Source organism: Exophiala xenobiotica (assembly GCF_000835505.1).
Source record: "Exophiala xenobiotica strain CBS 118157 unplaced genomic scaffold supercont1.4, whole genome shotgun sequence".
In the NCBI taxonomy this organism is placed as follows: domain Eukaryota; kingdom Fungi; phylum Ascomycota; class Eurotiomycetes; order Chaetothyriales; family Herpotrichiellaceae; genus Exophiala; species Exophiala xenobiotica.
This window is the reverse complement of record NW_013562491.1, coordinates 470,167-488,079: the sequence shown is the minus strand read 5'-3', so window position 1 is coordinate 488,079 and position 17,913 is coordinate 470,167. Positions and strand designations below refer to the sequence as shown.

Here is a 17,913-nt window from a genome sequence, read left to right as displayed (position 1 = left end):
ATAGTATTTGTAGGCTTTGTAGCAGGAAGAATTAAGAAAGAGATCCTGATCATGACACAGAAGTGTAGAGGCGCAGAAATCACCGATCCAATACTTCATTCATTCGATTCACATGTTGAAGACATGTTTTTACATATGACAGGGTACAAAGATCATGTCTCCCTTCCCACACTTTCGTCTTCCGACCAACGTTGTATTGGATATCCTTGTACACGAAACCATCTACTGGTTCTGCTTCAAGCGCTGGTCTGGCTGACCATCCTTTCGCAATCCATCACCACCGAGGTTGGAAGCACCCTGGGGGTTCTCGCTACCTCCGCTTGAGGTGCCGGAGCTGCCGGAGCTCTGGCCGCCCTTCTTGCCAGCCTCATGAGGGTCAACCTTGCCGTGGGCGAAGCTGTCTTGTTGGACACGCTGGTCGGGCTGGCCATCCTTGCGGAGTCCGTCGTGTTCTATGTATAAGTTGTCAGCCTAATTCCGTCCACATTGATGCAACGTCTTATACAAAAGACATGGAAATGGATTGGAAAAAGGAGGAGATGGGGGCAAGTTTTGAGTGGGCATGGGAACCATACCGGTTGGCTTGTAGTCAGACATGTTGATTGGTTCTGTTTTTGTGTTGATCGTGTGACCGAAGGTTGTTTTAAGTGTCGAAGTGGTTGAGTTGTTATTGTGTTGTGCGTTGTTGGGATGAAGAGAATGTGGTTGAACGTCGGAAGGGGACACCGGTTTATATAGACAAAATCTCCCTCCCCAAGCCGTTAACGACGCTATATTCTGACGTCGTCGATGTTGGCGAAAGTACACCGTCCCCTTGATGAGATACATCATCTGTTCCTGAAAGTTGTGCTTAATGAATCATCGACCTTTGCACGTTTGCTGTGTTCCTGCATACCCAGCCCCCAGCCCCAGGGCACGAAGCACGAAGTCGTCGGTAGCGGGCTGGGTTGACGTCAAAAACATGGATCACAAGGCCGGGGGGAAGACTTCTGACGAGAAGACATGCTGGAACCGATCCCGAAGTTGGCGGCTAGATCTGAGATATCGACACCAGATCCACATGGAGATCTCCGGGGCCAGATGCAAGCACTATCCATTCGCATGGGAAGATTGAGATCCGGTTGGTAAGAAATAGAAAGTTACTGGACGTCATGAATGGAGACATATGGGGGCATCTCTTTGATTGAGCGTTGCTGCGTCTCCTCGTATGAGGAGGAGTTGGTGAGATCAACGACCGGTTAACAAAATCAAGAACCGGGGTACTCGTACCAAAGCACCGGGGAAGTGATTGGAAGAAACGCACGTCAACAAGGGAGATGGAATGGATTGTGTCATCCGAAGTCCAGAGACTCGTCCATAGCTTCGATCAAAACAGTCATCATAGCTTTTACCACTCGCAGTACTCGTAGAGGTGAACTGCACCATACTTGGATACGCGACCCCAAAAACTCAGCCCAAGCCTCTGGAGCTCGCGGCCAGGATTCACAGCTTGATACTATGCTGTATGTAGGATTTGGTACTTCGCTTGGGCACAAGAGGTACCAAGAATGAGGATTGACCAGTTGATGTGGTCATGAATCAAGGGGAACAGAACAACCCACATGGATCCAAACGAGGTACACCAAGTGGTTCCGCTCAAGATCGTACCTGTTTAGTCCGGATCGAGAATGGCGAGTCTGGGGGAGGTGGAATTGAGAGTCCGTACCGAAGTTTGACAGTAAATCGATGCAATTCTGTGGATGGAAAAGAATTGCAAAGGGAGGAAGCGGAGAAAGTCATGACGAGATTTCCTGAGACTCTTCTTGATCGTTGGATGAGGCTTGTGGGTGGCCCAGTACCTATAGGTACCTGCCTTCCGAGGTAACCAGCCTTGTCGCCGCTTTTCAGGGGCATCTTGGCACTGGGACTTCAATCGATCAGGGCCTCACGGAGTATGGAGTACCTTTGGGTACCTAGGTAGATACGAGTATGAATCATAGACATTTTCAAAGAGCAGCGAGATAGAAGATGGAATGCGCTTGAAAATGATATCAGAGATCTTCATCGCAAACTCCAAAGGCTGTTCTCTGTCATTCGTTTACATACCCCGTAGGTGCCTCTTCCTCTCTCGTCCCTTTATTACCCATGCTGTCTTTCAGGAATGCTGCCACTGTATTTATTCCATGCCGAGACCAAAGACCCAATTCTAGACTTCGTGAAGCTTTCGTTCCTGTTCATTTACAGCCCACTTGTCACCCATTGCCCCTGGACAAAAGACCGTCCTCTTGGTATTAATAACGCTCAGATTAAGAAAGACAAAAATCATAGACATACAGGTTGAAAAATACAAAGCACAGTGGTCAAGAATCATCATCAGCCATCTCTTAATCTGCCGTATAGTCATGAGGGGCAGTGTTTGCAAACACGTAGTTCTTGGGCTTTTGTTGTGCAAGTTGTTGAGCAACGTGAGCATGCTCTTCTTTCTGATTGGGAAATTCTTGAATATAGAATTCCGTCTTCTTTTGATCCATTTGAGCATCAAAGTCCAGTTCGGTGGTGTTATCAGAGGGCAAGACAAACTGCTGAAACTGGCTCGAGAGACCGTCCCCGTGTTGTGAATACCCGAGTGAAGGAACGTACGTCACTGGAGGAAAAGAAGTAACATCTGGTGATGTCAACGCATCTGACCAGCTGCTGTTGGTCATTGGTCCAGCCGAATAGGGTGGTGTATAGTCTGGAAATGACGCATATTGGGGGGGAGCTGAAGCAGGTGGACACAGAGACTGTTGTGACGGGCCTCTAGCCATCATGAAATCTGAAGGGAGTGGTGTGATGGGTGGTGATGCCGTGTTCAGCGAAAAGTTCTGTCCATGCAAAGCGTACTGACCAGACATGTCTAAATTCTGAGCAAAGAAAGGATTCTTCTCCGGGTCGGTCATGTGGGCATTCGAAACGATATCGGGTGAGAGCAATGGGGCAGGCAAGTCGGTCAAGCCCTGTACATTGAGCGCTTGTTGTGCCATCAATTGACTGAAAGCCTGAGCCTCCGCAAAACTGGCGTGACACATGGGAGATCGCTGAGCTGAACTAGCTTTTCGAACTCCTGCATACCGAGAGCTGAGACTGTGGCCTGCAGATTTAACATGGCGGATGGTATGCGGCACCGGCGGAGCAGTTGCACCGGGACGGAACGTGGGAGACACAGAGGTCATGGCGCCATACGATCGACTTCGTAAGGAGGCAGAGGTAAGAGGAGTAGGTCGAGGTCGTTTTCTGCGCGCAGCGATATCAAGTGGTCCACTTGGCGGATGACGAATGGGTTCAGAAGGACGACGTTGTGCCATCATACTGGGGGAACTTCCCGCAAGGGCAAAACTTCCGAAATGGTTAGAGAGTTCATCTGTCACTGCAGCAGACTGGCGCCTTGAACCAGGACATGAAGGTAGCGTCAGACCTGGTGAGGGTAAAGCAGCTGTTGGATCGTTTTGATGTTGAGCCATGCCCCTGGGAGTTGTCAACGGTTCTTCCAAGTCTTCCGGAGTCACCACGAATGATTCATGAATGAAATCGGCGAGAGGGTCTGCAATAGGAGTGGCGTGGGCGTTTATGTCGGTATCGATCTTTTCGTCATCAAAGCCGAAATCGAAGGTATTATCTTGAAGAGTGATCGGTGAAGGATAGGGAGCTGCTCCAGCAGGCCAGGCCGACATGTTGGAGGATTGCGCACTTGACCGGTGTGGGCTGATGCGCAGTGGAAGTTGCATCGTTGCAGTCTGAGTAAACTCAGGCGGAGCCATGGCGGGGTTCTGCTGGGCCATTTGTTCAGCCTGAGCAGCTTTGGCTTGCCCGAGTGCCCGTTGCAGAGACACCCAACTGGCTTCTTTTGACTTGTCGCTGGCTTTGGTGGGGGACGGCGAGCTTTGATAGCCTGAACGAGACTCTTTCCTCGGCGATAGAGATATGGAGCGGGTAGTGGAGCGGGTAGGTGAGGCCATTTGTGGTCGGGGTGTTCTGACGGTTTCGGCGCCCCTCGAGTCTGGCTTTTCAGTGGCCTTCTGCGCTTCATACTCCTCTTGTCTCTTTTGCTGTTTTGCCTTTGCTCGTCTGTTTTGGAACCAGTTCTACGGTTGATTAGCAAAAGCACACTTCTCAACGTTTGATGGTCACTTACCCCTACTCGCTGGAACTTAAGGTTTGTCTGTATTGCGAGCTGCCTCTTGACCTGTGAGTTGGGCTTGTGATTTGCCTGGAATTGACTCTCCAACACCTCGACTTGTTCCTTGGTGAGTCTGGGACGGGTCGAGATTTCTTCCATCTCTGGACCGAATTCATCATGCATCATCCCGGGGCCCATGAAATCAGCATAGTCGTTGGGACCGTATCGAGGGTAGAAGTCATCGAGTTGCTGTTGAGGATGGACCGTGTAGGCCGGGTATGGCATCGCCTGGTAGTACATCTGCGGCTGATATTGAGGAGGAATGGAGAAAGGTTCCTGTAGATAGTCCATGGTAGTGGGCCAGCGGATTAACTGGCTCTGTGATCGTTGGCTTGCGAGGTTGATCCGTGGTTGCTCAGATTCGGAGCATCTCAACTCATGAGGTTTGGAGTTGATGCACTGAGTAGGAGAAAACGGAGCGGGTTTCGACTATAGATTGTCCCAAAGACGATGCAATTCGTAGGTTCGGACGCAGGAAGGCGCGGCGTAGTCGCGACTCGGGAAGGAACGATCGAGGGAATAGCCGCAACGAGAGCCGGAATGGAGGACCTGATAGCTTTACACCTTGAGGCTCCGAAGCAGCACAGGCTGCGCTTGCCAACGCTGCAGCGTTGACACTCTGTAGCGGTATGCTCGGCGATGTAGTCGGTATAGATGTGAGGTACCAAGGAGGAAAAGTGGTGAAGAAGAGTGGTGGTATTGCTGGGCAAAGTGGGCAGGGTCGGGAATTTTAGATTTAGAGGCGGACTCGCGAAGGATCAGGCGAGAACTAACGAGATAAAGGGACCAGGGTCAAGGGATGATGATGTCTCTCTCGAGGCAGATGTGGGAAAGTGAACAAGGTAGGCCAGTCTCGGATTTGTTTGAAAGAGACATGGACCTTTTGAAAGTTAACGGGTGATGACAGGGAAACAGCTGGAGCAACGGAAGCGCACGTCCTCGGTGGTGACTTGATGCGCATCGAGTTTGATATCAGTGCGCGAAGGTGTTTCTTGCGCCAGTCCTGAGTCCTCTCTTGATCATCGATGGAAGGGACAAGAAGACGAGGCCTGTGGGGGACGGGCGAGAGAGATGGGCTCGATGGGTGACAGGCAATTGGCGCCACTTGACTTGACAGTGGAACAGGTACGGTGGAGATAGACGACAGCGACAGGGATATCCGCTTGCAGAGGCTACAGGGAGCTTGGATGGACAAACGAGCCACTGAGCATAAAGGGCTTCATGGCGACGGTGGAGCTCGAGAGGAGCCTAAGAAGCCTGTGAAGCCTCTGGACTGTCGCATCTTGGCGCTCTTTGAGAGCGAAGGTCTGTGACTCTGATCAAGATCAAGGTCATGTCATGGGCGCTTGCGAGAAAGGAGAAAAGCTCAGCAACAACGACGATTTTCCCCGAGTGACCTGAGCCGCGGACGAGGCGCTCGCCAAAATCCCAGGCTCTGCAGGCGTACGAGTAGCAATGCAAGGAAAGGCGAAATGGGCGCTCGGTGATTGAAACATGGAGCCCATCAAGCCTAGACTCCTCGCTCTCACCCCCATCACACGATTGCTTAGCAGGCAAGCATCTGGGCAGTACGGCAGTTTCTTGGTCGCTGTCAGACAGGCCAATTACGCAGCCCATCTGTGCCCATGCCGACCGTCTTTTCGTCGTTTGCGCTCACTCATTGAATCGCTTGTTGAAGTCTTCTCGCATCGCTTAATGCTTTGTCGCGCCTCATCTTCACCCCCTTAGGCGTCAATACAGCGGATTGGATGGTCCTCGACGACTGCGCAGTGGTTCGGGCGCCAATGCAGGAACCGTCCTTCAGAGTATGCAGGCACCAGACAGGGAGTCAAGCAAGACATGTCAGTGGGGGAGCCCAGAGCTGAGCCAGTGGCCACCGCAGCCCACCGTCAGCCCAGGGTTCGGACCTGCAGCTCACTCGCTCTAAGGTCTATCCTTGCCTTCCTCAGGCCACCAACATTGGGCTCGATCTAACCCATTCCGCCGTCGGTCTCAGCCTAGAAGCCTCTTTGTGCCACACTTGAACCTCCCAACTTTGAAAGATCAACGGGGATACTTCCAAGTGGCTGTTGAAGCCTAAGGCAGCCCGAGCCCGATTCAAGGTCAAGCGACGAGATGAGAAAACACACGCGAAAGACAGACAGATACTCCGTCGATTGACAGACGATGCGATTCTGCCATCTGTCATCCGCCATTCGCCTATACACTACCGACGATTTCCCCGTTAACCAGTGTCAGACGTGCGTTGGGACATGGACTTCCGTGTTTGCCGTTGCTGTCACGGGAGTGACGTGCCTGGGTGGGAGGTTTTCCGATTTGGAAAGTAAGAGGCGAGCACCACAGTCCTGTGCACGGTGTACAGGCGCCATACTCGTATCTCCTTGAACAAATTCCCGAACAGCTGGAACTCTGTCACCACAGGTCATTTCTTGCGCCTCGAGCCACCAGGCGCCTTGTTGTGGCCCTCCATCCCGTTCCTTTTTGCGCTGACCTCACGGGCAACCAACATGGTCACATCACTGATCACTCAGGCTTCTTCGGGCGCGCGCTATCGTCGTCATTTGTAATTCCCCAGATACAGATGGCTGGGGACTTCAATAGTGTGTATACAGGGCTCATCATAAATGGCACAAATCTATGACGATCATCTCTGGGCCATCCTCATCATCATCTTCGCCATCCCTTTCAATGTTCCTCGAATGATCTCCGACTTCTTGGGTTGTGTCACTTGGGTGATCCTTGTCTGCTGTTTGGTCCCCTGCACAAGAAATGCACAACACAATTTGGTACCTGCAGCTGTGGCTTTGTAGCGTACACTCGGATGCAGCTGAACTCCATCTCCTCTCATCTGCCAGGACAAGACGCTTACCCTGGTCTCATCATCCACTCATCGCTGGCCTTTCCAGTTCACCACATCACTTCACCCAAGCGTCCCAAACCACTACTCACACCTGACCGTTACACGCTGATTTCGCCGAGCCTTGATCATGTCTGGAAATTCCACTCGAACTCTGTCTCGAAACCAGATCACACTTTTTGCAATTCGCTGCCTTCTGCATGCAGGGCAAACATCACCTTGTGGTTGTTTGTTCCACCAGCTTCGCGGTAATTTACCTGCTGACGTCCTCAAGGGAGTGCAGTAGGAGTACAAAATCAAAGACAGCAATTTCCTCCCTGCTGCGTCGGGGCATTTTCTTAGCGCATCCGAAGCCGCACCCATTTCAGGAGATTCCCAGGTGCGCCCTTCCGAACTTCCAAACGAGAGTCCTAAGTACCCTTAAGTTACTCACGGATTGGCATTCGCGGGCGCTCCTTCCGCTTCGTCTCGAGTCCAGAGCTCGAATCGCTCGGTGTCGCCCGTCGTAGGCCGTTCTCTCGCCTCTCATGCTTCGACTTGCTCTCGGAAGTAAGAAATGTTCCGCTATGATTATTCTCGCTTCCTGGCTTTGTATCGTAGTCCGCTTGGGCACACGGCGAACCCGGCTCGCATCCTGGGCCTTGTCTGGACCCTTTGGTTTCCTGTGATCTTAGCCATGCACCAATCAACGTGTCACGTTGCGCTTTCCTTCCTTCCGACTATGACTTGCGCAAGAAAGGGCTCTTCACGGAGTAACCTTGACCTTTTCTGGTTCACTACAGTTTACCACACAGCACTTTTTGTCTGTCGGCGAAGCCGGCTATTTACGAGTAGGATCTGATGCTTTGAAAAGCGCCGCGCACATCACAAACTTTAATCTCGAAAATGTCCCGTGTGGTGACTGGTCTCCAGACCTTATCTGAGGTTCCAATCTCCATGCGTCGCTTCGGCAAAAGTTGATGTAAGATGTCTTCTTGTCCCTGACGAGTATAGCATACTACTGTGTATAGCGAACGATCTGCGAGACTCATTCGCGAAGAACCCACTGCGGTATAGGGTAGGCCTCCATGATTCGCCATTCATACACTTACTCGGGAAGGGTCTGTTCACTCGAGCACAACGGTCGATGGCGGCCTAAGCGCAGCATTGACCATGCCCAGTACGCTTTGTCCAGCTCCAAATGGGCGTCACCTGTTCGACCGCCGAGTTGACAGCGTGTTGTCGTTGACGTGGAAGGCCGTTCGAGCCCTTCATACAACGCCATTACTTGTGGCAGACTTTTGTTACTGGGTGAATTAAAGTTGACCATGCGATTGACAACTGTCGGTGTGCTTTCCACGTTGCAAGTGATGCGCCGACTTGTTCCTGCGGCGGATACCCTCGGTACTGGGATATGGCTACAGTCCAGGAGGTCAGTCGTCATGCAGATACCGTCTACTGGACGTCACCGAAGTTCTCAAATTTTCCTTTCACATGACATGCACTGGATGCGACTACCCCAGGGCTTCTAGCAGAATCGTTGCAGATCCTACATCATTCCGTGATATCCTCTGAAAGTGATACTGATCTTGACGATCCCTAGGATCAGTCGGTTGTGGCGTGCATTTCTGATCATGCGGCTGCTGCCTCACAACCCGCTCTGGCCACCATCCACCTTATCTGCATGTAACGCTGTCTATGTGCTGCTATACCCTATCCGAACTCCATGCGCCATGCTCAAGAATACTCACCGGTGGGTTCGTGCAAGTCAACCCACTCTTTCACGGAGCTTGGACCAATGCGTTGCGGATCTCGATTCGAACTCCATCATTGCCAAAGTCCTTCAGTGTCACACTCCTCAGGTCCTCTACAATCCAATCTGCACCCGCTTCTTGTAGCTGCTCAATCCGGTGTGTCGTGGCCAGCCCGATGACCTTGAAACCAGCTGCCTTGCCTGCACGGACACCAGATGGAGCGTCTTCGATAACGATCATCTGAGAGTCTTCGGGCAGGCCCAACCTCTGACGACCGAGCAGATAACAGGCCGGATCAGGCTTGCCGTTCTCAACGTCTTCTGCCACCACCAGACATCGCGGACGCGCAATTTTGAGAACGTCTATCCATCCATTCAGAAGCGCTCTAGTACCAGAAGTCACAACTGCCCAAGGCGCATTGACTGCCTCAAGACTGGCGAGCAGTTTGCGAGCACCTGGTATCTCTACCGCATCCTGCCCAAATAATTTCGGGATCAACCCTTCTTGTTGGTTGATGTCTGCCGAGCGAGGTTTAGTCCCTGACTGCAGTTCGGCAGGAAGAACCTACATTCCCAATTGGCCTTGGATGGATCAAACTCCTTGAATGTGTCGATGCTTCTTCGTCCATGAGATGTCGCAAGTATGACTTCAGGGTCAACACCCATCTCTGCAGCCTCCTTGTGCCAATGCTTGACAACGGCTTCTGTGCTGTCTATTATGGTGCCTGTACAGACCAGTGAGCCTGGCATGGCCGGTAGATCGTGGTGTTTCTTACCGTCAAAATCGAATAGCAACCCATGTGCCAACAGGACTTTAGGTGGTGCCGAAAAGGAGTGTTCTCCGACCGAGCCCATGGCTTGTTTGTCTATGTAGATTAGATGAAAACTCCAGGTCTATGCACCAAATTCTTTAGAGGCGAGGATATATAGTCTATTATGCTCTGTCCAGCATCGTGAAGTCCTGCAGTGAGCAGCAGATTGTGGACTTTTTATTGCGCTTGAAGAGTCGGCTGCGTTACCTCATTCGGTCAGCCGCCGCACCGCATTTTCCAGATCTTATCCGTCGCCACTGATGATTTGCCCGCCGAAATTTTGGGACTTTTTGCCTGTACAGATTCGACGTAGCCAGACAGGGCGGTTTGGACGAGAACCTGCAGTATTTGCAGCCGCAGTTCCAAGATGGTGAAGTCATGTATGTACGCTACTGTTGTCGAGCCTTTACCTGTGACTGACCGGTTACAGTCTCCAAATCCAAGCGTACGCCTGTGCGGCTCAGGCACAAAATCGAAAAGGCGAGTGCCGCGAAACAGAGGAAACAGCGCAAGGAAGCCAAAAAGGTGGGCTACTTCGATATCCCTGCGTCACCACCGCTGACCGCGTCTAGAGTCCTCAATGGAAGTCACGGCTGAAGAAAGATCCTGGCATCCCTAACCTGTTCCCTTTCAAAGAAAAACTCCTCGAAGAAATTGAAGAAAAGAAGAGACAAAAGGCAGAAAACGCACAGAGATTACGAGACGCTGCCAAAGACAAGAAGAAGGGGACCCAAGAAGACACGGCTGCAGAGGATGACGACATGGACGAAGACGACCTCATGGAAGAGGAAGACGACCTGCAAGACGAGGACATGGACGACGACGGCGACGCAGTCAACGACAATGCAAACCCTTTGGCTGCCCTAGTTGCATCTGCTCAAGCACGAGCCGCCGAGTATGATGGGGGAGCGCTCGCAGGGGACCTTGCGGACGACGATGGAGATGTCGAGACTGGCGGTGTCCGATTGCCGGAGACGACGGCTGCAGATCACAGAAACCCCGACTCTTCGCGGAGAGCGTTTGATAAAATTTTCAAGCAAGTCCTGGACGCTGCAGATGTGGTACTCTACGTTTTGGACGCTCGAGACCCGGAAAGTACGCGATCACGGGAAGTCGAGCGACAAATAATGTCGGCTGAAGGCGGATCGAAACGCCTAATTCTCGTGCTCAACAAGATTGACCTGGTACCTCCGGTGGTGCTGAAGGGTTGGTTAACGCATCTCCGACGATATTTCCCTACGATTCCTCTCCGAGCATCGACTCCTGCGTCCAACGCTCAAACCTTTGATCACAAGCAACTTACACTCAAGGCCACCTCCGAGTCTTTGCTGCGTTCGTTGAAGACGTATGCAGCTTCGAAACAACTCAAGAGATCCATCTCGGTCGGCGTGATAGGATACCCTAATGTGGGCAAGTCTTCGGTCATCAATGCTCTGACGTCGCGGCTAAACAAAGGCTCACAAAGTTTCGCCTGTCCTGTGGGCTCCGAAGCTGGCGTGACTACCAGCCTTCGAGAGGTCAAGATTGATAGCAAGCTGAAGATTTTGGATTCGCCAGGTATAGTCTTCCCCTCGACAGTGGAGGGCGAGGACAAGGAGGGCAGACAGCGGAGAAAAGCCGAGCATGAAGCCAGATTGGTCCTGCTTAATGCTCTTCCGCCGAGCCAGATCACCGATCCCATTCCAGCGGTCAGTCTTCTGCTTGAGAGACTATCCACTTCGGAGGCGCTGTTTGAGAAGTTATTGTCACACTATGGCGTTGTCGCGCTAGGTCCGTTCGGCCAGGGAGATAGGACGACTGATTTCCTGGTTCAAGTGGCGCGGAAGAGAGGTCGACTTGGCCGAGGTGGTGTGCCTAATCTGAATGCGGCCGCGATGACCGTCATTACAGACTGGAGAGATGGAAGGATACAAGGCTGGGTGGAGGCGCCGGTACTCAAGGTCGCTGACGATATGCAGATGGTTGACACTGAAGAGGACAAAGCTTTGCCTACTGGTGTAGATAGGAAAGAGATCGTCAAGGAATGGGCTGCAGAATTCAAGATTGAAGGGCTCTGGGGTGATGACAAAGCCGATCCAGCTGGGAATGATGCTATGCAGATAGAGTCATGAATCAAGTCAGGGGTGCATGGCGTTTGGTTTCTAGGCCAGGGACAAAACTTTGTTTAGGAGAGCGTCGTCGGACAATCAGTTTCGCACCGCTACATACCTAGATCTGGCGAATGTGGCAGAGGGCATAAAGAAGTTGCAAAGAAGTATGTAGTCATTGAGCTTTTCCTCGAGTGCGAGGCTGTCATTCAAGGGGCCAGCCGAAAGTTGTATTGCTACCCAGAGGGCTTGCCCCGCCCGTGCCGCATCTACTCCGTACAACCAACCTCAACCTCTGCTCTCCTCTTCAAACCTGAGCCTTTCACCCACATCTAGTCCCTGGTAGCTAGTCGCAATGCGACCAGGTTCTTTCTTGGGATCTCGGATATCTAAATCTCCCGTGTTCACAGCACCGGCACGGACCTCTTGACGAGATCTTCGATCTTGCCTTACTAGCACCGAATACTCGCTCGTGGTCAGTGAAATCAGACAAACAACCCGTAACGAAGCGACCCACACCGCCAGCAGTACCTGGTCACCCTTCTGATAGTTACCAACCTTGGTCCGGAAAAAGAAAACATCACAATGGCAGACTCTGCAAACCCAGCAGCTGAACCGCGAGTATGCGTAGCCTGCAACAAGCTGGAAGTCGAATTGCCCACTGGCGCTGGCTTGAAAAGATGCGGCCGCTGCCAGAAGGTAACGTACTGTTCCAAAGGTTCGTCGGCAGTTAGTGGCAGCTACTCTCTCTCCCTCCCCATGAATCACTCTTGATTCGCTCTACAGAATGTCAGACAGGTCACTGGCCGCAACATAAGGCCGGATGTCGACGACCGACCACACCTCTTCCGCCTCCTCACCCTAGCCTCCTCCACTACTTCCGCCAATTCAAGACCAACGAGTCCAAAACCTACGAGATGCTCATCGACACCTTCCGCCTACGTTGCGACGACGACTACGCTTATGGCTGTCACAACCACGGCATCTATGGCAACGATCCTCCAGTGCCCGTGTTCCGTGATTTCCTGGCTCGTGCCAAGGCGGCGGGGATGTTGCCGCCGTGGTGGAACGAGGAGAAGGAGAAGGAGTGTGAGCGGATGGCGATGGAGGATGACCACTTCAACATCAAGTTTGCGGTGGAGAAATCGGACATCCAGGAACACTACAAAGATAACATGATGCCGATGACGCTGCGAATGGTTGCAGAAAATGTGTATGGAGGCGGGTATGGCGTGGGCCAGAGGCCGATGCCAGAAGGCTATCAGTGTCAGTGTTGAACAGACTCAAAACAAGCATCAGGGGAGGTGGATAGGGGATCCAGGGCGAATGAAGTTTAAAGTATGGCAGCGAGATGCGGTAGGAGACGTTCGATACGCCGCTGGCCTCGTAGGCAAGTTAAATGGCTAGGTGGGTGACAGTAAGGTCAAAACGTGGTCATACAATGCATGTGCATCATACAAGACAGAGTACATAACTCCTTGGTGTGTGGTACAATCCTGGTGTCCATCTCGCCATATGCTCCTATGCGAGTGCAAGATGAGCATAGGGCGGCGTTACCATCATTCCAAGTCGGGATGGAGTGGTGCGTAGGTTCAGTAAAGTGGGCGGTCGCGTCCCGAAATCATCGCGTCCGGCCAGCAATAGCACGAAGTCGTGGCTGCAGGTTGCCCTCCTTCTTTTAGTATACGAAGTCGCAAAGTCTGCGGCCTTCAGAGGAACGCTGCACTCTGTAAATCGAGATTACCAAGCACGACCGCACTCCCTCGGTGGACGTCCTTCAATCCAGTATCCAATCACAAGTCCCTTTTGCAGCCGACGTTTTCAATAATACAATTGTCGTGTGGTCAAATCCAGTATTACTCGAGGTATCCTCTGCAGAGACAGAGACAGAGACCCAGGGAAGACGCCAAGTACAAACCATTGGGCTGGCTCTACAAGGCGAATAAAGGATTGATCCGAGACGTACCTCACGACGAACAGACCAACGCAGGCCTGATACAGACATTCCTCGAGCCTCAACAGGCTCGGCAGACGAAGCAATGCCCCCCCGAAAATCCACATCGTCCACAAGTGCACCCACCGAGGTCAATGGCGATGTCTCCATGATCTCAAATGCGACAGCCTCTTCTACATCACACGCACATCCCAACCCCAGCTCAAGACAGTCGCGACCGTCGGGCGGAGCAAAGCAAGATGATGGCGTTAGTATAGATGTACGGCTATGCGTCCCCCACCCATCCACTCCCTCCTGGCTTTTCTATGGATACGCAAACATGGAGTAGTGTAGAAGACATAATGAGGCTGCGGTACTGATTTGATTATCTTCACAGGATCTCCTCCTCCCTCGCAGCCTTGTATCACGACTCGCCCGTGGTGTATTACCAGCCAATACCTCGATTCAAAAAGACGCCACGCTCGCGCTCGCCAAGTCTGCGACCGTGTTTATATCCTACCTAACGCACCACGCGAACGAGCAGACGAGCAAAAAGACGATAGGTCCGCAGGATGTGATTAAGGCGCTGAGTGAGATTGAGATGAGCGGCGTGATGGGGTTGGGTGCTGCGGGCAAGGATGGACGGCTAGGGGCCAGGTTAGAGAAAGAACTTGAAGCGTATGAGGAGATTGTAAGAGGCAAGAGGAAGGGGTATAGGGATAAAGTCAAGGCCAGGGAGAGTTTAGGAGAGGGACAAGAGGAAGAGGAGAGAGGTGAGCCAACTAACAAGAAGGTTAGACGGATGAGTGAAGATGGAAGAGTACAAGAGGATGAAGAGGAGGACGAGGAGAGGATGTTGGAGGCGCAGCTCAACGGAACAGGGATGGTTGAGGAGGACGAGGAGAAAGGGAAGGGGAAGAACACAGACGCGATGTTTGTCAATGGGAAAGAGGATGCAGAGGAAGGAGACGGAGAAGATGAGGGGGACGACGAGCACGATGATGATCAGGAAGAAGAGGATGAAGACGAGGAGGAACCAGATGAAGAAGAGGACGAGAATGAGGCCGATGGTGCCGACGAAACGGACGAAAGGCCCGACAGAGATGGCAGAGGCAGCATATCACTCATGCCTGATGGCAATGTGGAGATGAGGAGTGATGATGAGAGCGACTGAGTTTGTTATTCCTCGTCGACGAATTTCTACGGTTATGTCCCATGGAGTTCCGAGTTACATGAGCCTTCGGATGGCGGTACGCTGGGCTCAGCTATACCTCCAACTTCATCCACGCTTCGCGTGGTATCTTCCTTCTGCCAAGCTCAATAACCTGCAGCGGCGCAAGGACGCTGTAGCTGTGGACATATCTCAAGTTACCATTCTGGATGTCGTGCTCTGGTTCGCCCCCTTCTTGCAAAGCGAAATCAAAGAACCATCGCTCCTCGCCTCTGTAACCCTCCTTGGCACGCTGCTTGGGGACCTCGTCGCGCAGGATACGAGCGATGAATTCACGGAATGATAGGATGGCAGCTTCTGCATCCAAAGTTACCGTCGTGTGTGCGGCGGCAAGGCGGACTCGAGGCGGTGGTGACGATGCAGACCGAGAAGAAGTACCCTGCACGACGAGGTCGACAAGAATCCAGTCGTCGTCGTCTACATCATGCTCGGTCGTTGTGTTTCTTGCATGCAGAAACAATGCTTTTGGAAGACGGCCCTGTCCATCTGATGGCGGATGGGGATAATCAAATCCTGTTTGACTTTGACACGGCGCTGATCTCCAAGGCCATGCCTGTTCACGTTTGGCATTCGGCTGTCTGAGCAGCATACCATGGTCAGAGAGGCGTTCGATTACGTTGCGCTCAGGCTCAGGCTCACACTCCCGCTCCCGCTCCAGCTCCTCGTTCCGGGCCCGGGCAAAATGCAACAGTCTTTGCATGCTCCGCCAGAGGTCTGCGAGATCACTTTCGACATCGAACATGGTGGGCATGGGGGGCTCGGGACCCCAGGGTGCCTTGCGCGTCTCGTCCGTCTCTTTCACGTAGAAGCTATCGCCGACGCACACGAGGGCGAGGTCTGCATCGTACCATGACATCGAGTCCGGAGTGTGGCCTGGAGTGTGAAGCACAGTGATGCGACTGGATATGGATATGGATGTAGATATAGAAGAGACAGGAGCAACCGAGTCCGAGTCTTTGGACGTGTCACTGAAGTGCCATTGAACCTCTGAGAGGTCTTCGGCCCAAGTGATGGCATATCTCGGAGCATAGAGACCGACCGAGCTGCTCAGGCTGTGTCTTTGTAGGTTGGCATAGGGCGTGACGAAAGATTTGTCGTGCGAAGATGTTAGCACTGTAGGAGTCGTTACCCGGCTCAGTTGCTCGTGGCTCATATGGCGGGTTTTCGGGGAGAAACATCGCGCTCGCGCAGGAGGCGTGGGCTTCATCAGCTTCCCAATCCCCAAAATATGATCGTAGTGGCAATGAGTGGTTATCACCACATAGGGAGTCTGGCCACCTGGGTTGATGGTATACTCGAGAAATGTGCGCAGGTTCCACCGTCTAGGCTCGCCAGGTGGCGTGGAGTAGATTTCATTGAGACCGTCGGCATCGCATCTCTGGAGCTTGGTGTTGAGCGTTTCTGTCGCACAGCCCGTGTCGCTCAGGACGATGACTTTATGTGCCGCCGGTTTCTCGGGACATCCGTCGTCGTCTTCTTGCCGTCGAGGACTCGTACATACCTTCGCGTAAATATGCGGATACTCACCGTATTGGTCGTGCTCACGGATCAGCCAACTCGCAGAAGCTTCGCCGGAAGGGGTTAGGAGCCGAGAGATGGTGAAGGGACATGAGTCTGGGATGTCGGGCAGACAGAAGAAGCCTTCCTCGATCATTGTGAATTGGTCACTGGGAAGTAACTCTGTAATCCTCTTCGTATCTGGATGGCGGTAGGGTGATACTGCTAAACGGGCTTCCAAATTCACATAACTTTCTGGGTCTGGACTCTTCCTTTCTAAACATCTCTTTACTGTTCACAGGTCCTTTCTGAGAACCTCACGAGTCTCATGACGTCACAGGTCAGCGGTCGAGGTTGTGGTGGTTAGCGAGACTTCAGAAGCGAGAAGACCTACAGAGTACCGTCTCACAGCCTATGACCGGTAAGGGAACGACTTCCACTTGCGAGTCTAACGGCGGCCTCACTCTGGAGACAGACAAGGACATCAAGGATGCTCGCAATGCTTTCCATGATGAAGGGAGCGTAGCTGATCTCAGACTCTAGGAGTAAACAGTCCCCAGAGCATTTCGCAACACCACATCATGATCCGGAGTGACAATGCTCACCTCAGGTGGGTGTACAGTCTGTATCCGCCCAGAGATCAAACAGATTACACTCGTGATAGAGGGTCATGACCACGCCCGAGCCTTGCCGTCTTACGGATTTGGCGGTATCCTCGTCACCACTCCTGGACTCATGCAGAACAGTCAGACATGTGGTTGACGTTCTTGCAGTGAAGAGCACACCGTGCCGCAGACGTATAAAATCTGTCAAAGACGGCAGTCATCACTCTGAAATCATACCTCCTAGACCACATCAACCACAGATCCCCGTGCTTTCGAAGCTTGCGAATATTTGATCAGACACCTTGCATCTCCAGCGTTTACAAGATGATGACCCAATCCTACCTGTCTCGAGACGATGGAGAGCGTCTGCTTCGATTCTTCACCCGCAAGTCGAAACCGACAGGCGTCAAGCTGGACATATACGTCCGTGGTGATGAGCATACGGTCGGGGGTGACCCGTACCGCGATCTCAGATTCAAAATACGGATTACCCTTCATGTGTACAAGCCCATCTACATCAACAAAGCTCGAGTGCTTAATGGAATTGAGAACACTGCGAACGGCCCTGTGTTCGCTTTTATTGACAAGAAGACAGGCAAACCCGCATTCGCCTTAACACTTGACATTTGGTTCGTCGACGACCTCGAAGCCAGGAAAGCCTTGGCTGCGGTGAACGACGAAGAGCTCAAAGAGTCGAACTTCGTGGTCTTGAAGCCGGGAAAAGACAACGCCGTTGACGTCCCAGCACAAATTGACGTGCGTGGGCTTCTTGGTGAAGACCTTGATCAGTGGCGGAACAGGAGGTTGCAAATCAAAGTGCTTGAAGACGAACGGTTCAGAGACGTGCCCTTTCGATCAAGACCGTCATGGACTTACATTGCCCGTGCCATTGCTACGAGCGTCCATCACCTGCGGAGGAATACTCCCCCCCCCCCAAGACTGGGTTGGATTGTATTGTTGTAAT

At 52.4% G+C, this 17,913-nt stretch overlaps 8 protein-coding genes across 8 annotated transcripts; 4 read left to right on the top strand and 4 right to left on the bottom strand.

The window, feature by feature from the left end:
- Window positions 1–222: 222 nt before the first annotated feature.
- PV05_06345 (uncharacterized protein) lies at window positions 223–597 on the bottom strand (the record flags this gene model as incomplete). The annotated part of the gene is made up of 2 exons (XM_013459068.1): window positions 223–452; window positions 576–597. The coding sequence occupies 2 exons, from the start codon at window positions 595–597 to the stop codon at window positions 223–225; spliced, it is 252 nt and encodes an 83-aa protein (XP_013314522.1).
- A 1,395-nt stretch (window positions 598–1,992) lies between these two features.
- On the bottom strand, window positions 1,993–5,216 carry PV05_06344 (uncharacterized protein). Its single transcript, XM_013459067.1, has 2 exons — window positions 4,151–5,216; window positions 1,993–4,100 (listed from the first exon to the last, which is right to left on the bottom strand). The coding sequence occupies exons 1-2, from the start codon at window positions 4,484–4,486 to the stop codon at window positions 2,364–2,366; spliced, it is 2,073 nt and encodes a 690-aa protein (XP_013314521.1). The 5' UTR covers window positions 4,487–5,216; the 3' UTR covers window positions 1,993–2,363.
- Window positions 5,217–8,594: 3,378 nt separating this feature from the next.
- PV05_06343 (uncharacterized protein) lies at window positions 8,595–9,724 on the bottom strand. Its single transcript, XM_013459066.1, has 3 exons — window positions 9,561–9,724; window positions 9,354–9,509; window positions 8,595–9,303 (listed from the first exon to the last, which is right to left on the bottom strand). Exons 1-3 carry the CDS (start codon window positions 9,637–9,639, stop codon window positions 8,813–8,815), a joined length of 726 nt encoding a protein of 241 aa, XP_013314520.1. The 5' UTR covers window positions 9,640–9,724; the 3' UTR covers window positions 8,595–8,812.
- A 45-nt stretch (window positions 9,725–9,769) lies between these two features.
- PV05_06342 (uncharacterized protein) lies at window positions 9,770–11,866 on the top strand. Its single transcript, XM_013459065.1, has 3 exons — window positions 9,770–9,976; window positions 10,027–10,121; window positions 10,169–11,866. The coding sequence occupies exons 1-3, from the start codon at window positions 9,964–9,966 to the stop codon at window positions 11,705–11,707; spliced, it is 1,647 nt and encodes a 548-aa protein (XP_013314519.1). The 5' UTR covers window positions 9,770–9,963; the 3' UTR covers window positions 11,708–11,866.
- A 129-nt stretch (window positions 11,867–11,995) lies between these two features.
- On the top strand, window positions 11,996–13,172 carry PV05_06341 (uncharacterized protein). Its single transcript, XM_013459064.1, has 2 exons — window positions 11,996–12,401; window positions 12,470–13,172. Exons 1-2 carry the CDS (start codon window positions 12,269–12,271, stop codon window positions 12,958–12,960), a joined length of 624 nt encoding a protein of 207 aa, XP_013314518.1. The 5' UTR covers window positions 11,996–12,268; the 3' UTR covers window positions 12,961–13,172.
- Window positions 13,173–13,326: 154 nt separating this feature from the next.
- Window positions 13,327–15,927, top strand: PV05_06340 (uncharacterized protein). The gene is made up of 2 exons (XM_013459063.1): window positions 13,327–13,896; window positions 14,014–15,927. Exons 1-2 carry the CDS (start codon window positions 13,723–13,725, stop codon window positions 14,788–14,790), a joined length of 951 nt encoding a protein of 316 aa, XP_013314517.1. The 5' UTR covers window positions 13,327–13,722; the 3' UTR covers window positions 14,791–15,927.
- PV05_06339 (uncharacterized protein) lies at window positions 14,882–16,591 on the bottom strand (the record flags this gene model as incomplete). The annotated part of the gene is made up of 1 exon (XM_013459062.1): window positions 14,882–16,591. Exon 1 carries the CDS (start codon window positions 16,499–16,501, stop codon window positions 14,882–14,884), a length of 1,620 nt encoding a protein of 539 aa, XP_013314516.1. The 5' UTR covers window positions 16,502–16,591.
- Window positions 16,592–16,925: 334 nt separating this feature from the next.
- PV05_06338 (uncharacterized protein) lies at window positions 16,926–17,912 on the top strand (the record flags this gene model as incomplete). The annotated part of the gene is made up of 2 exons (XM_013459061.1): window positions 16,926–16,954; window positions 17,264–17,912. 2 exons carry the CDS (start codon window positions 16,926–16,928, stop codon window positions 17,910–17,912), a joined length of 678 nt encoding a protein of 225 aa, XP_013314515.1.
- Between the last annotated feature and the right edge of the window lies 1 nt (window position 17,913).

Bases quoted from the DNA above. Each gene is read 5' to 3' on its own strand.
- PV05_06344 (XM_013459067.1), bottom strand. From the start codon at position 4,486: ATGGACTATCTACAGGAACCTTTCTCCATTCCTCCTCAATATCAGCCG. The intron at 4,101-4,150 runs GTAAGTGACCAT...AATCAACCGTAG, and splicing joins TTAAGTTCCAGCGAGTAGGG to AACTGGTTCCAAAACAGACG.
- PV05_06343 (XM_013459066.1), bottom strand. From the start codon at position 9,639: ATGGGCTCGGTCGGAGAACACTCCTTTTCGGCACCACCTAAAGTCCTG. The intron at 9,510-9,560 runs GTAAGAAACACC...TGGTCTGTACAG, and splicing joins GTTGCTATTCGATTTTGACG to GCACCATAATAGACAGCACA. The intron at 9,304-9,353 runs GTAGGTTCTTCC...CTCGCTCGGCAG, and splicing joins ATCCAAGGCCAATTGGGAAT to ACATCAACCAACAAGAAGGG.
- PV05_06342 (XM_013459065.1), top strand. The intron at 10,122-10,168 runs GTGGGCTACTTC...GACCGCGTCTAG, and splicing joins AGCGCAAGGAAGCCAAAAAG to AGTCCTCAATGGAAGTCACG.
- PV05_06341 (XM_013459064.1), top strand. From the start codon at position 12,269: ATGGCAGACTCTGCAAACCCAGCAGCTGAACCGCGAGTATGCGTAGCC. The intron at 12,402-12,469 runs GTTCGTCGGCAG...TTCGCTCTACAG, and splicing joins GGTAACGTACTGTTCCAAAG to AATGTCAGACAGGTCACTGG.
- PV05_06340 (XM_013459063.1), top strand. From the start codon at position 13,723: ATGCCCCCCCGAAAATCCACATCGTCCACAAGTGCACCCACCGAGGTC. The intron at 13,897-14,013 runs GTACGGCTATGC...TTATCTTCACAG, and splicing joins ATGATGGCGTTAGTATAGAT to GATCTCCTCCTCCCTCGCAG.